Source organism: Cataglyphis hispanica, chromosome 5, assembly GCF_021464435.1.
Source record: "Cataglyphis hispanica isolate Lineage 1 chromosome 5, ULB_Chis1_1.0, whole genome shotgun sequence".
NCBI classification, from domain to species: Eukaryota; Metazoa; Arthropoda; class Insecta; order Hymenoptera; family Formicidae; genus Cataglyphis; species Cataglyphis hispanica.
In genome coordinates, this window is record NC_065958.1 from 207,237 (window position 1) to 224,280 (window position 17,044).

General features: G+C 31.2%; 2 protein-coding genes across 2 annotated transcripts; one reads left to right on the forward strand and one right to left on the reverse strand.

Annotated features, from left to right (window-relative positions):
• Positions 1 to 1,414: 1,414 nt before the first annotated feature.
• On the reverse strand, positions 1,415 to 6,275 carry LOC126849780 (WD repeat and FYVE domain-containing protein 2). The gene is made up of 7 exons (XM_050592009.1): positions 6,003 to 6,275; positions 4,851 to 4,992; positions 4,564 to 4,769; positions 4,203 to 4,442; positions 3,977 to 4,115; positions 3,702 to 3,901; positions 1,415 to 3,612 (listed from the first exon to the last, which is right to left on the reverse strand). Exons 1-7 carry the CDS (start codon positions 6,161 to 6,163, stop codon positions 3,474 to 3,476), a joined length of 1,227 nt encoding a protein of 408 aa, XP_050447966.1. The 5' UTR covers positions 6,164 to 6,275; the 3' UTR covers positions 1,415 to 3,473.
• Positions 6,276 to 10,904: 4,629 nt separating this feature from the next.
• Positions 10,905 to 16,695, forward strand: LOC126849548 (uncharacterized). The gene is made up of 5 exons (XM_050591491.1): positions 10,905 to 11,496; positions 11,635 to 12,191; positions 12,431 to 12,593; positions 13,544 to 13,932; positions 13,987 to 16,695. The coding sequence occupies exons 1-5, from the start codon at positions 10,905 to 10,907 to the stop codon at positions 16,465 to 16,467; spliced, it is 4,182 nt and encodes a 1,393-aa protein (XP_050447448.1). The 3' UTR covers positions 16,468 to 16,695.
• Positions 16,696 to 17,044: the final 349 nt, after the last annotated feature.

Below are 17,044 nucleotides of genomic sequence, written 5' to 3' on the forward strand. Positions count from 1 at the left end.
ACGCGCTGCTATCTCTGCTTCGGTGTCAAAGAGTGCGAAATGAACCTCGCACACATATTTCTTTTGTTGAATACGTATAGTTGTTTGTTGAATACGATAGTATGAACATTTCCCATGTATTAATTTATTCAATTTATGTGACATTTCGATCATCAGTTGGCGATTTTGGGCGAGAAGCGCGCGCATACATTTGACATTCTTATAAAAAAGCATTCTTTTCTCGTATCTCGTATCTCGTATCATCCTCAAGTATTTCATGATCATTCTTAAACAGGGTATACCACAAGAACATTTTACCTGTTAGACAATCTTTTTCAATGCATCTTGCATTGAAATCATTTAATATGTTTCTATTGCAATTTTTTTTATTTAAAACAAAACTTCATGATTCTATTTTGAAAATCGTGATAACGTAAAAATTTTAAAAAATATTAAATGCAAACTTTAAAGTATTGATTCAAAGACGGCAAAGAAAATATGACAGTTTCAAGAGACATATCATAATAACTGGACTCAGAAATGTAGACCAAGAAATAACGCAGTTAATATGTCCACATAAAAATCAGTCCCAGAACTTTTTGAATGCACTGTGTATACATATTGTACAAACTTCTAATTTCCACAATTTGTGAGATATGAAGGGCTGAATTTTTAAAAATGAAAGAGTATCATTAAATGATGGTTGGTATTGAATTTAATTAGTAAGAGATTATTTTTTATAAAAATTTGAATTTTTTGAGAAATGTTTGTACACGCTCTAACTTTTGCAAATTTTGAGATTGGATGAAATTTTTTTACTAAAAAATTTTTTAATTAAAAAATCATCATTAAAGGATAGTTGGTATTGATTTTGGTGAGAATCAGTAAAAGGGTTCATCTTTTATAAAATTTTAAATTTTTTGAGAAATGTCTATACACATTATATAATTTTCGCAAATTTTTAAATATTTTCCTCTTTGAGGAAGCCAAAATTGAGACTCACTTGCTTTAAGGAGCTTAAGCTGTGTGAGCGAAATAAAATGATGAGGAAGTAATGTGCAAATTATTTGTACAATTTTCATCTTGTTTTTCTATGGGGGTCATCTTAAAATTTTAGTTTATGCTGCAGAACCTATCCAAAATATATTGATGAATTTCGGAAGCGCATTTTGTAAATTTATTTGATATTATATACAAAATTTTTTAATTATTTATAAAGATTAAGTTAAAAAAGAGTAAAGCCGGAAAAATAAAGAAATGAGATGTTTTTGTAACGTATTGCTATATAAACTTTTTATACTATATAACGTTTTTATCAGTAATCAAATAATTCCATGATTAAATGCATTCTTGCTGAATATATGTGTGGATCGATATCCCATCGCATTCATTTTTTTTCGTCAAATAAAAAAAAAACAATAAAATCATGTAACTATTTTACATTAAAAATATATTTTTATTTTGTATATTAATTCGACGTTGATAGGATACATACACATAGCTTATTAATTATTTCTTTTTACATTCTTCTCTGTTAGTTACATATGTATACTGTATTCCGATAGCGAGTGACATGCAGTGCGTAATTTAACATTCGTTCGTTTTTGTGCATACAATCATGAATGTTTGAATAATCGTCGTTTGACGATATAAATGTTTGGTCGTATAACAGCGTACGTTTATAATAAGAAGCACATATACATATATGTGTTAAATATTGTACATATACCTTTTAGCAAAACATATACAAAAATGCGATAGCACTTGCTATAGTGTTCTCTAATCGGGCTTATAAATGTACAATACATATATATATATATATTTATATTTAATAGATTGTTCATTTGGACCATGTAAATTGTATTTGCACGTTCATCTACTCAAAATGCAAAATTTATTCTGCGAATAAATTTAGATGCACTTTGATAACAAGGATGTTTTCTTTCATAGTCTCAGTGAGACAGTAATTGGTATGAAATAATTTTACATATTTTCAGGTACAAGATATGCTTGTTATGTACATCGGGCGGGGATGAAAAAACTAATTAAAATTGCGTTCTTGTGTGATGTTTACATGAAATAATGTTTTGGTGTTATAATTTATTCGTCTTATACATTCTAAATTTGATGGAAGCTTTTATTATCACTGTATTATCAAAGTTTTTATCATTTTAAAATCGTTTTTTCATGCCAACAAGATCTCTATAATTGCAAAAGTCTATGATAATAATAATAATATCATTTTATTCGACGAAAAGTAAATTATATATAATTTTATAATAGGAAATATAATAAATCATTATATTTAAATGAATTAATTTTGCATAACTTGTACCTCTATATTTTTTGTATTCGAGAAGAGAGAAATTTTAATAATCAAGAAAATAATTGATATAATTAATGCTAGATATTTTTTCTAGTTCTCTCATAAAAAAAGAATGATATAATAATATTTATAAATTATATAACAAATAAGACTATATATATAAAGGACATAATACAAGATATATCACTACTTATTTGAGTTCATTTAAAAATGGTATATAGCTGAAAATTTACATACTAAATTACTCAAATAGTTTAGTAGTAGCAAATAATGTAGAAACGCGAACAAATACAAAATTCTTAAAATATTTGCCTATTTCTATTCTTATATTAAATAAATCATAGTCAATACTTGTACCATTAGTCAATTACTGATTCTATCATTCTCTTAATTGTTTTTTCACCAAAACTAAATTTGGATAACATATACGAGAATACTTTGAAGATTTTGATAATAAAATATGCAAAACAGACAATTGCATTACAATGTATGTAACTAAATGTTGATTTAAATTTGATTGGCCTTTCAATTTCATTATTCATATATCATTTTCATTAATATAAATGTCATTTTTTTGAAAGGAGGATTCTGCGCGATTATATCATTTAATGTAAATTTATCATTAAAAAAATCCAATTTTATTTCAAAAGATATTGCACATTTTTTATGTTGTGTATAGTAACTATATACACATTGTATGTGTTTTAAATTAGGAAATTTATAAACTTTGCATTTACATTCAGGGACTATTATTTATGTGTAATCAAGTATTATTACACAAACGCTTCTGTGGAGGATGGGAAGGCGGGGATATTTCCATTAATACAATATTTTTAAAGACAATTCCATTGAATTAACATGCTTGCGCTGTACTCATTATCTTCTTGAATTGTTCTGATATCTAATGCAGAAAATATATATATGAATAAGCACGTGCTCTAGCAGTATTAATCTGATCGTTTGTTTGCTATTTTGGTATTCTATCAGTACGACGACTAATAACAGACCACCAATTGAATCCAATTTATAATCAGACATATAACATAATCACAAAAAAATAGGTTTTGGGGTATTCTTCCTTCTTTCGCAATTCCAGAGTATATGATATCTATATAATTTGATTTCAACTTCGACATTATATCGATATTCATATATATATATATATAATTCATTGAAAGAGTGCGGTTATATCCCAAATTTTAATAACACGATCCTGTCCGATAGTCAACAATCTTCTCTTAGGAGCATCTAAGTCCATTCCAATGATGCTGTGTTTAGCATCATGGAAAGATGCTAAAGACAATTGGCTATATAAACCAAAAGTAAATCATTTATTATTATTACATTTATCTCGTAATGTCTCCGAGAATATTTCTAAGCAGGACTGGTGACTTACTTCTCAGACTTGAGTTGTATATGACACTGATCACAGACTCTTACTTCAAACTCGAAACCCATCGCCGGTATCGGTATCCGTTGCGATGTGCAGCGGGCACACAATGCGCGACCACAATAGCGACAATGGTGTTGCCTCAAGCCTAATTGTCTTTGATCCATCATTGCTTTTATATTCCAGAAAAAAGGTCTCCCGCAGGCCTACATTCATTCATTTTAAATCAATGTCGCAAATAAAATAGCGTGAAATTTTAAGATCCTGCAAGCAAATAATACCTGACAGATGTCAGATTCGACCCAAGCCGCAGTTTCTTTCCTATTTGCTGCCATATTCCAACAAACGATTACGCCATCTTCGCCTCCGGATAAAAGGAGACGCTCATTGCTCGCATAACATAATGCTGTCACTTTGTTACTGGAAAAAAGTATTTTTTTTTTTAATAATTAAAAGATTTCTGACACAAAAAGTCAGACTTGAAATAATTTTTTCGTATATACTCACTGATGTCCTTGTAATTCATAAGCAGTGCCTTGACGACCTCCAATGTCCCAAACAATAATGCTTTGATCAAAACTTCCAGAAAACAATAATTGTTTTTCAGAATCCCATGCTAATGTATGAATACTTCCTGTGTGTGCTTTTAATGTAGTAATGAAGGTAACACCATTATTATCCAATTTTAACATTGCTATTTGACCAGAATAATCTCCTACGAAAGCATGTTTGGATTGGGCGTCAAATCTATATGCATGAGTTAAGTTTCTCATAGATGTATTATGATTATACTAATATATTGTTCCATTTTTTTACATTGTAAAAATTTCTTTTATTTGCAAAAATATAAAACTTTGTAAAAGGATACTGTAGAGCGGTATACCATGCATCTGTTTGGTATGATCCTAATTTCTGTCCTGTTTCAGAACTGTGCAGTTGAAATAATTTATCGCGACCTATACTTAAAACCCATTCGGAATCTGGCGCAAAAATAATCCCTGTGACTCTTGCTTGATGCGCCAGATAATCGCGCATAGCTGTCATTCGATTATAATCTTGTTCCAAGATAAATTCCTGTAATTGTAAATTCAAATATATGTATAAATTACATATAAGTCTAACAAATAACAGAATAAAAGTAATAATTTAACATACATTTATACTCCCATTATCCAAGCCAACAAATAATTGTCTTGTTTCTATGCAATAATGCATGGAAGTAGCACCTGCTGGCATATATTGACAAATACTTGGCCAATATTGGCCAGAATCCCGCTTTAACCATACTCTAACAGTCCTATAAAAAAAAATATTATTTAAAAAAAATTAATAATATATTAATAAGAATTTTTATTTTATTTTTTTTTCATTTTATTTTGAAATAGTACATTTTATTATGCAAAATAATTATGCATCTATATTAGAATGCTTTTTTTGCTATCATATATCAATGATTTTATTTGCTGTATCAGTGAAGATTAATTATATTTAATTATTAATTATATTATTAATTATATTTATATAATATTATATTATTTTTTATATTATATATTTTTATATTATATTTTATTTTATATTATACTATAATTATTATACATTTATAATTATTATAAGAATATTATTATATATTATATTTTTTTATTACATTTTATATTATAATTATTATACATTAATTACATTATACATTAATTATTATACATTAATAATTATTATAAGAATAGTATTATATATTATATTTTTTATTACATTTTATATTATATTATATTTTTATAATATAATTTTGAAGCATATATTTGTATAAAATTTACTATTCCATTTTTGTATCATTTGACAATATAATGTTTGACAATATAAGGCTTCTTTAGACTTATAATTCGCTATAAAATTTAAGGTAGTTCTATTTATAATTTTGTATTTTTAAATATATATATATATATATATATATATATATATATATATATATATATTGATTTATATATATTTTACAAATAAAAATCTTTTAAATGTAGGAATTTTTTACGCGATTGTTTTAAATGGCGAATAAATTTATTTTGACAAGATGATAATTTCGATATAACAAATAATAATATAAGCATGTATATATAAGACAGAAAAAGAGCAAGATAGAGTCAAAGGTGTGTCCATATAATAACAGAATTATGCGCAATTTTAACATGTAGAGTAAAATTTGCTAATCGAGATCGAAATTAATATTACAAAGACAACCCGTCGAGGAAAAGAATACAAAATATCGACACGTAAAAAACATTTAATTTCCAAAAATTCATGCCCCTGCACGATTAGTACCTGTCATCGCAAATACTGATTACACCCTCTTCCCGCGGAATAATAATAGCGGCATTAACATCGTCACTGCAGCCCTCCAATTTCGATAGAAGTATCGGCTTGCGATTGCTGCTGAATTTATCGTGATTTACACCCGGGGCGGGCTTTATTTCCGCTGCCATTCTAAATTCTTCTCAACCACGCGCGAACGTAAATTCTTAATACTATTGTCATTTGACAGTTGTCAGTCTTCTTATGCTGACCGCAGTTCATACATTAATGAAGATGTCTTCTTTTCAAGCTGAACTTGCACCATAGTATAAATTTATGTAGAGTAATATCATATTACTAATATGATTTTGTTATTCTCGTAAATCAAGTTTCTAGTGCGCATGCGTCACGGCCAATTTCACCACTTTTGGTTAGATTAACCGACGACAGGGTGGCAACTGAAATGATAAGAATGCTTGGTTTTCATTCGCCTCTATTTTCTGTTGCCACTCTACTGATTTTAACTATCGGTTAACTTATAAGCGGGGAGCACACACTTTTGCATAAGCGCATAACCATAAACATAAAGAAATTGATTGGTCCACAAATATATGCATAAGGAAATGAACTAATCAATTTCCTTATGCTTATAATAATGCGCTTGTGCAAAGTGTGTGCTCCTCGCTTTACCTAGTGGATCTAGGGGAATGACGTACGCGGAACTAGTTGGTTACTAGGAATTTCACTAAGATTTATAGGAATATAGACGCAACTATGTATATGTAATTCAAAGGTTATTGAGGTTAAGTGGGGAGCACACACTTTTGCATAAGTGCATAACTATAAGCCTAAAGCGAGGAGCACACACTTTTGCATAAGCGCATAACCATAAACATAAAAAAATTGATTGGTCCACAAATATATGCATAAGGAAATGAACCAATCAATTTCCTTATGCTTATAGTTATGCACTTATGCAAAAGTGTGTGTTTTCACTTAAGGAAATTGATTGGTTCATTTCCTTATGCATATATTTGTGGACCAATCAATTTTTTTATGTTTATGGTAATGCGCTTATGCAAAAGTGTGTGCTCCTCGTTTTAAAGAATAGAATTTAAAGAATTAAGATTTGAAAAAAAATATTATAAAAATTAAGAGTAAATGAATTTGTGAAGACTAAACAATGTAATGTTAGTTAGATCGAATTAATTTATTATGAGAATTGTTTAAGGAATAAAGTCTTTTATTTAATATCAATACTTGATTATATTATGACTCTAAATTTCTGATAGAAAGAGAAGGTTTAGAAAAGACGTCGAATGTCGCTAGGGCACCGTAATCAGCGCTCGGCAACTAGGTTCAAAGATTGGGTTGTGTTCAGAAAATTAGATAATAAATTTTGATTTCAATTTAATCTCCTGTTATCATTTCTTGTGGGAAGTTTTTTAAATCGATAGGAAGCGCGCTAGGGCACCTTGATCAGCGCTCGGCAATGAGGTTTAAGGGTTATATCAAGAATTCAGAATGAAAGGAGGGGGTCGCCAGAGGCACCATAAGCGCTCGGCAACGATGGATTTTTGGAAAAAAGAACAAAATGTTACAAAATTAAGTCAGGTTTAAATGACAACGGTAGTGTATATTATGCATGGAATTTATAAATCTTACTCAGTATTGATATTATGGAGATGTTTCAAATAATAGTAGGATCATAGATTAAAGTTGACTGACTGGAAACTGTCAGCAACTTGCTAATGCTTGACAGGGGATTTCTTATTATTTAAAGGATGAAAAGGTAATTGAATGATATTAGGGAGTTGTCAGTCAATTGAAATAAATTTTCTAATATTTATAGAAAGACGGAGGTTTATAGTAATTGTAAGTACTTACCGTGTGGCAGGAAAATCCTTTCTTCTGCTCAAGTGTTGGTCGTATTCTGTTAAGCTCTTCTCTTGTCCTTTAAGACCTCAATCATGGATGAGGTAGGACGGATAAAAGTACACAGACGTATGCACAAAGTTTTTTATTATTTCCTTAATTTTTACACAACTTAAACGCTGAATCAACAGTAAAAGCATTTAATGTATTAATCGAAATTGTATAGCGAATAGTAACGAATACGCGAACAATGACCAGATGCAGAGCGGATGAATAAGTCGAAAATGAGTTCGTGAGTGAATGAGTTTAATAATAAACGAATAATACGGAGCAAATATTTGAACAATAATATACAAAATAGTAATGAAATAGTAATGAACCGGAGTAGTGAAGTAGTAATGAAGCGCGACTACTGAATGCCCGTGAAATAATGCTTATGAAATACTGCGCTATAATGCTCCGGAAGTTCAAAATCACCTGGTTATATACTGTCGAAACAAAGATCTTCCGGACCGTGTGCAGATCACGCGTTGCGCTCTGGAATGTTCTTAGGATGATTCGGATGATTAGGATGAAGTGGAGAATTTCCGAGAAGAAAGATTTTTAGCGACAATTTTTCTGAGAATTGTCGATCAATATGCTTATATGCCATTTAAGTTTCAGCGCTCGCGGTTGTAACCGTCGCGAATCCGTTCAACTTATCGCTTGCAATATCAGGTGTCACCGATATAAGGCCTTTTATGCGCATTCTTTTCAGCTTAATTATTATTTTGTAATATAAAATTTTTAATAATATGGTTAATATTTATGCTTATTAATATATGGAATCATTTGTTCTATTTATTTCAGTTCTGGTAATAAGTTGAAAATTATAGTTATAGCATTCTATAATTTAGAAAATAGTTATTTTAGATAACTATTATATGTAATGTATATAATTTATGATTTCATAGAATATAAGCCTCTTAAATTTATATTTATGGTCGCTTGATCAATACTACAATAAAGCATATTAATTTTATGATCATTTCTTTATGGAAGCATAATATAATAACCTGTTTTAATTATTATAGTTTTAGTTATTTATAGGGTTAAATTATATTAGATACAGTATTGAAAATTTTGTATGTGATGTTTTAGCTAAATTTATAACATAGAAGAAATATAAATATTTTCAACAAATTATTATTATATACGTTTTATGATCTCATAAAGTGCGGCACATTTACTCCTCAATTTAAGAGTGAGTAATTATTATATATATTTACCGTGGTAAGTACTTACAATTACTATAAACCCCTATCTTTCTATAAATATTAGAAACTTTATTTCAATTGATTGACAACTCCCTAATATCATTCAATTACCTTTTCATCTTCTAAATAATAAGAAATCCCCTGTCAAGCATTAGCAAATTGCTGACAGTTTCTAGTCAGTCAACTTTAATCTATTATTCTACTATTATTTAAAATACCCCCATAATATCAATACTAAGTAAGATTTATAAATTCCATGCAAAATATACACTACTGTTGTCATTTAAACCTGACTTAATCTTGCAACACTTTGCTCTTTTTCCTGAAAATCCATCGTTGCCGAGCGCTTATTACGGTGCCCCTGGCGACATTCGATCTCTTTTCTAAACCTTCCCTTTCCATCAGAAATTTAGAGTCATAATATAATCAAGTATTGATATTAAATAAAAGACCTTATTTAGACAATTCTCATAATAAATTAATTCGATCTAACTAACTCTCTATTATTTAGTGTCCACAATTTGTTAACTATCCTTAATTTCTATCATAATGTTCCTTTTCAAATCTTAATTCTCTAACTCTTACGGTTTCTAATTAATATATATATATATATATATATATATATATATATATATATATATATATATATATATCTTAAGTAACAAGCCCCTTGCATATGGTGAACCCGCAATACAAGCGGACTTGCCGCTAAAACGCAACCATAATCGATATCTTTCTTTTATTATAATATTAAAAGTCTATTCTTTAAACCTGATTAACCTTCGAATTACATATACCTAGTTGCGTCTATATCCCTAAAATACCTAGTGAAACTTCCTAGTAACCAAATAGTTCCGCGCCTACATCATTCCCCTAGATCCACTAGATTAGTCCTAGCTCTCGGCGTCCCTGGGGTATAGCCGGTGGAAGCAGGTTGCCCTATAAAAGTAGAGAGCAATCTTTTTCTCACTAACTGAGGTATAGAGAGAGAAAGAGCGTCGCTGAGACGTAACATTTTAAATTTTGGTGGCAGCGGTGGGATTGCCAAAAGGACTAACAAGGATCTTCCCGAGGGAAAAAGTCTCGAAATTAATCCTTTTCTTCTAAAAAGAAAATAATTTATATACATATTTTTAACTTAAAGATCAATATTTATATAACTGAAATTCACCTAAGATTCGTCGCTGTACAGCGAGGCATAGTATTGTCGCTGACGAAGAGTGTGGCAACAAATACTATTGCTGCTGAAAGCGTGGCAACAAAACAATTGTCGCTGACGAAGAGTGTGGCAACAGTTGTATATGTCGCTGCCGGAAAAGGTGTGGCGTAGTATTGTCGCTGACGAAGAGTGTGGCAACAAATGCTATCGCTGCCGGAAAAGGTGTGGCGTAGTATTGTCGCTGACGAAGAGTGTGGCAACAAATACTATCGCTGCCGAAAAAGTGTGGCAACGAACAATTGTCGCTGACGAGGAGTGTGGCAACAGTTGTAATCGTCGCTGCCGGAAAACGCGGCAACGAACTGTGTTGAATTTCTGACATATTTCAATCTTTATACAGATGCCCAAAAAGGGTGGATGTCGAGTTCAAATTAAAAGGATTAACTTCCAGATTAAAGAAGCACTTCTTTCTTCCCAAGACCCTCTTCCTCATCTTACGAAATTGCAAAACCTATAAAATTTATGAATTATTTGATCCAAAATAAATAAATTTAACAACGTAAGAAAAATCTAAACCTTGAATCATATTCTTTGAATCAAAACATATACATACATCCATTATAGTAACCTAAATAATTAACCATGCCTAATACACGATCCCAATGTTCTAACACTCCTTCTGAGACTAACGAAATTTTAACACAATCAGATTTAGAAATCCTCAATCAAAAATTAAATGAAAAAGAAAAGATGCTTAAAGAACATGCCAAAATGTTACAAATAAAACAGGATGAATTGAAAAACTTACAACGCGAAATTGAACAAAGTAGAAATGCTAATTCCGATAACAATCAACACGAGTCAATAATAAAAAATCTAAATGAACAAATCTCTGCTTTAGTTTCATTGCCTGAACAAATGGAACAATTAAATCAACGTATTAACGACATTCAATTTTCTAATCCACCTCACAATCAACAAACAAATTATAATTCCGATTACTATTCCGCTCAAAATTTTCCTCGCAGGTCTAGCCCTGCAGATACAGCCTCCCCGATTCGCCTTAAAGATGTAGTTGATTCTATTCCTAAATATGATGGACACAAAATTTCTGTTTTTTATTTCAGCAAAATGTGTGAACGAGCCCTCGAATTAATTCCTGGTTATCATGAATATCATTTAGTACAATTAATAATTAATAAATTACAGGGACACGCTTACGCTGCTATAGAAGGTACGGAATATCATACTGTTTTCGAATTAACAAGAAAATTAAAAAGAATTTTTGGCCCTAACAAATCCGTAGACCAATATCGCGGAGAATTAGCAAATATTTATATGAAACCTAACGAAAATATATTTGATTATATAGAAAGAGTAAAGGAATTACGCGCAGCTATAATTGATGGGGAAACTAATGCCGGTGGATATATAGACGAAATTACAAAAGATAGTATTGAGCGTAGCGTAACTACAAGTTTTATTAACGGTCTCCCTTCCGATCTTTTAATCAGAGTTAAATTAGAAGGATCTTATACATTCGATGGAGCTCTAGAATCGGCAATACAACTTTCAAAAACTTTAGAAGCAGAAAACGCGCGTAAACGGACCGTACCACTTTCTAAACCTAACTTTTCCCCTCGCGCTGATTTCTTAAATAAATCGGGCCCTCCCCAAACAAGTAATTTACCGCAATATAATGAAACACAACATCCTCGAAATAATACAACTCCTTTTATAAAACCACTCATTCCCGGAATACCTGGACCTAATTATCCTATCGGAAAAACATGTCGTTATTGCAAAAATCCCGGACATCTTATAGACGAATGTCGCAAACTCGCGTACAGGCGATCTACTGAAAATAATCCATCTACTTCGTATTCCAATAACCATAATAATAATCCGGGAAACGCACAGAGCGTTCCGGTAATAAACGGCGTCCGCCGGAACGACATTCAGACGGGGCGCCCTTCCCTTCCACAACAAGCGCCTGTGACTATGGCATTACCTCAAAACCAAACTCTGATTCCGTCACCCGCATCGAACGAGTAGAAAATAAAATAAAATCTAGTAGTTTACCCTCTGTTATTCTTTCGTCTCCAGATTTAAATATTAAATGTTCTTTCATGATTGACTCAGGCTCTGGAGTTAATCTCATAAAACAGCGCTTTATTAATGAAAATATAATCTTGGATAAAAGTGAAACCTTAATTCTTCAAGGTATATCTTCTGAACCTATCTGTACTGTAGGTTCCGTCATCATACATTTACTCAATCTACCCACCTATTTCCATGTAGTTCCCGACACAGTTGGTTTTCCTCAAGATGGTATTTTAGGAAATATGTTTCTAAAAGAACGAATGGCTAGTATAGATTATAAAAATAAATGCTTGCATTACGATAACTCTAGTATTCCTTTTTCAGAAACAATTTATATTCATATTGGTAAACGATCTGTATCTCCATTTTATATCAATATTACTAATCCTGAAAAACAATATGGATATATACCACGTTATACACCAGCCGAAAATGTTTATTTCGGAGAAGCAATCGTCACGAACATTAAAGGCAAAGCTTATTTACCTATTTTAATACCACTGAATGTGAATACGATATAAAAATTCCTTCTATCGAGTTACTAGACTTTGATCTTGCGGATACGTTTGAAGGATCCACGATCCGAGACGGTGTCGTTGAAGCCCGAGGGAATGAAACGACCAACGATCCTCTTATCAAAAACTCAACTCTCGATATTAATAAAGAAAATAATTCTAAATACATCACTGCAACCTTAGGGCATACAGTGATCAATACAAACTCACTTAATTCTGAAAATAATTATATCGCCACAGCCTTAGGGACCTTAGCGATCTATAATAATCTTAATTCTTCTATTGATAACCCTTTATATTATGAAAGAAATAATAATAATATTGCCCCTGTTAATTTTCTCGACAAGGAAGCCCCCCCTTGCGATCGCGCATCTGCTGTCATGCAGCTTTTACGATTGGAACATTTGAACTCCGAGGAGTCAGACAATGTTAAATCGTTGATTATTAATCATTCCGATAGATTTCATCTTCCAGACGACAGTCTTGGAGCCACTAATGCTACGCAACATTCTATACCCACAACCGACGAAATCCCTATCCATACGAAACAATACCGATTTCCCCCTGTCCACAAAGACGAAATTAATAAACAAGTTAACGAATTATTATTCAATGACTTAATCGAATATTCTACTTCTCCCTATAATTCTCCTGTGTGAATAGTGCCAAAGAAACCTGATTCTCAAGGTAATAAGCGATGGCGAATGGTCATCGATTATCGCAGCCTTAACGAAAAAACTATAGGAGATGCTTATCCTCTTCCAAATATAACTGATATTCTCGATCAATTAGGATCTGCCAAATATTTTTCTGTCCTCGACTTAGCTTCTGGTTTCCAACAAATTCCTATGGCATCTAAGGACGCCCCAAAAACCGCATTTTCAACTCCATATGGTCATTATCAATTTAAAAGAATGCCATTTGGTTTAAAAAACGCTCCTGCAACCTTTCAACGATTAATGGATAATGTCCTTTCCGGGTTGCAAGGTAACGAATTATTCGTTTATATGGATGATATAGTCATCTATGCTAGATCTTTAAAGGAACATGAAGTTAAATTTAATAAATTAATGGAAAGATTAAGAAAAGCAAATTTAAAACTACAGCCGGATAAATGCGAATTTCTTCGCCATGAAGTAGCCTATCTCGGTCATATAATCGGAGCTGACGGAGTTAAACCTGATCCTAATAAAATAAAATCAATATCCGAATTTCCTATACCTAAAAATGAGAAAAACATTAAACAATTTTTGGGATTAGCAGGTTATTACAGACGATTTATTCCACAATTTTCTAAGACTGCCAAGCCATTAACCGATTTGTTAAAGAAAAACAATACATTTAATTGGCAACAACGTCAAACAGAAGCATTTAATATTTTAAGAAACGCATTATGTTCTGAACCGGTACTTCAATATCCTGATTTTACTAAACCCTTTGTTTTAACGACCGATGCATCCGGATATGCTATTGGAGGAGTACTCAGTCAGGGACAAATCGGAAAAGATTTACCTATCGCTTATACATCTCGCGTGTTAAATACCGCAGAACAAAATTATTCCACTATTGAGAAAGAATGTTTAGCAATAATTTATTGTATTAATCACTTTCGACCCTATCTATATGGTAAAAAATTCACAATTGTAACTGATCATAAACCTTTAGTTTGGCTCCATTCAATTAAAGACCCCTCTTCAAGATTATGGAAATGGAGAACAAAATTAGCAGAATACGAATACGAAATACAATATAAGAAGGGAAGTTTGAATAATAATGCAGACGCCTTATCCCGAAACCCACCTATAAACTGCATCCTACCCTTATTTACCGCTAATCCGGTAGACGAATCATCAAACGAATCAACATTTTCTTTTGAACGTAGACCTAGAAGGCCTATCTCAGACAGAGAAATGTCCTCTTCACCAATTGATTTTTCCCCGTATAATCAACAATTAGAAGATAATCAATCCGCATCTGAACAACCTAATATAACAATAGAAGAATATTTTAGCGATGACGACGAAATGGATAGATTAATTGCAAATTCAGATGAAGATAGTAATCAATACGAAGAGATAATTGACCTTAACGATGAACCTCAAAACACAGACCGAATCATTATAACCGAAAACCGCGATAGCTTATTGAAACAATCAGATAACCATGTAATTTTTATTTATTTAAATGGAACTCCTTTTGATAATGGCGCTAAGGAATATCAAGAAGCAAATTTATTACCTAATTATCAAGATCTTATGTATGAAAGGGCTAATGTAAAATCTTTAAATCACGGTAAATTAATATCACTTCCAATAAAACATAATAATCGGACAAATATAGAAATTCAAACTTTAAAAAATTGCATACGCTCTCTTTTAGATGTAATAATGGAATTACAATTAACTTCCTTCAGTATTAGTAAAACTGATAATTTCGATGATTTACCCTGGCATTATATAATAGGCCAGATTCAAGGATATTTAAGAGACTTACCAGTCCACATTACTGTTTGCAAAAACCTTGTCCGAACTCCACCTTTCGAACAACGAGAAGCTCTTATAAATGAAAATCATTCTTCAGCTCACGGTGGTCATAAAGGCATTACTAAAACATATAATCGATTAAGACCTCACTATTACTGGAAAAACATGAAAAAAGACATTCAAAATTTCATTCAAAGATGTCGTCAATGTCAATTAAAGAAATTAACAAGAATAAAAACAAAACAACCCATGGTGATTACAGACACACCTGGTTCTGCATTTGATAAAGTTTCTCTTGATATAGTAGGCCCTCTTCCAATCACAAATACCGGTAACCAATATATTTTGACTATGCAAGATTTATTAACTAAATATTCAGTAGCCGTACCATTAAGAGAAGCAACTTCTTTAGCCATAGCCGATGCTCTTACTAAAAATTTTATTTGTATTTATGGCACTCCCAAAGCTATTCTTACTGATCAAGGAACTAATTTCCTCTCCGCCTTAATGCGTAACTTAACAAAAAAGTTTAATATCCAACATTTTAAAACTACTGCTTATCATCCACAATCCAACGGTTCAATTGAGAGATCACATCACGTACTAACCGAATATCTAAAAACCCAAGTCGAAAAAGAAAAGGAATGGGATAATTATATTAATATGGCAATGTTCTCATATAATACCAGCGTTCACGAAGGTACTAAATTTTCACCATTTGAATTAATTTTTGGTCGTATAGCACGATTACCCTCCGCTCACACACCAATAGACGAGAATCTAGAGATAACTTATCAACAATATTTAACTGATTTATTTAATAAAATCAACGATATACAGGAAGAAGCACGTAAAAATCTTATAGCAGCAAAAGAAAAAAGTAAATATTATTATGATCGAAAAATTAATCCGCAAAATTTTCGCGTAGGATCATATGTATTTTTATTAAAAGAACCCGCAAGAGGGAAATTCTCTGATCAGTATACGGGCCCTCATCAAGTTATAGAAATCTTACCTCAATATAATGTTAAAATTTTAATAAAGAATAAACCTCGAATTGTACACATCAATAAACTAAAACTCGCTCACGTTGAGCCAGGATGAAACAATGTGAATATTATTTTTGGTTACAGATGCGTTGGCATCGCCAACGAATTATTTTATTATTATTTCAGGACAAAAGCATCATTCCTCTTTAACCGCACACCATCATCTGTGCTTTGCTTATTGTGCTAAAGTCCTGGGTTATCTTAAGATGGATAACAACTCTATTCTTTTTTTGAACGGTTATTAACTACTTACTATAAATTATTTTATTTTCGCTTGTTTTATCATTTTATTTTAGCTGGATTATATCATACAGTAGTTATTTATAAATTTTGTCAAATTTGAGAGAGTAACTTAATTTATACGCGCTCAATTTTACGATAAATGCTTTATTTTATACGTTTGATTTATTATTACTTTTAGGAATACCCTAACGCACTATTCTAATGGCATATCATCTGCTTATCATTATTTAACAGCTTCTACTAATTATATTGAACTAATTACTTAATACTTTAACGGAATACTACCATATTATAATTACTAGTGCTAGTTACTAATAAATCTAAATAATAATCATTAACCACTAATCTTTACTATTAACATTAATTAGAATGACATAAGAATATTATAT

Coding starts and splice junctions, on each gene's coding strand:
- LOC126849548 (XM_050591491.1), top strand. CDS start 10,905: ATGCCTAATACACGATCCCAATGTTCTAACACTCCTTCTGAGACTAAC. Junction 11,497..11,634: donor CGCTTACGCTGCTATAGAAG/GTACGGAATATC, acceptor TTGATTATATAG/AAAGAGTAAAGGAATTACGC. Junction 12,594..13,543: donor AGTTGGTTTTCCTCAAGATG/GTATTTTAGGAA, acceptor CTGTGTGAATAG/TGCCAAAGAAACCTGATTCT.
- LOC126849780 (XM_050592009.1), bottom strand. CDS start 6,163: ATGGCAGCGGAAATAAAGCCCGCCCCGGGTGTAAATCACGATAAATTC. Junction 4,443..4,563: donor GCATGGTATACCGCTCTACA/GTATCCTTTTAC, acceptor TCATGCATATAG/ATTTGACGCCCAATCCAAAC. Junction 4,116..4,202: donor TATGAATTACAAGGACATCA/GTGAGTATATAC, acceptor ACTTTTTTCCAG/TAACAAAGTGACAGCATTAT.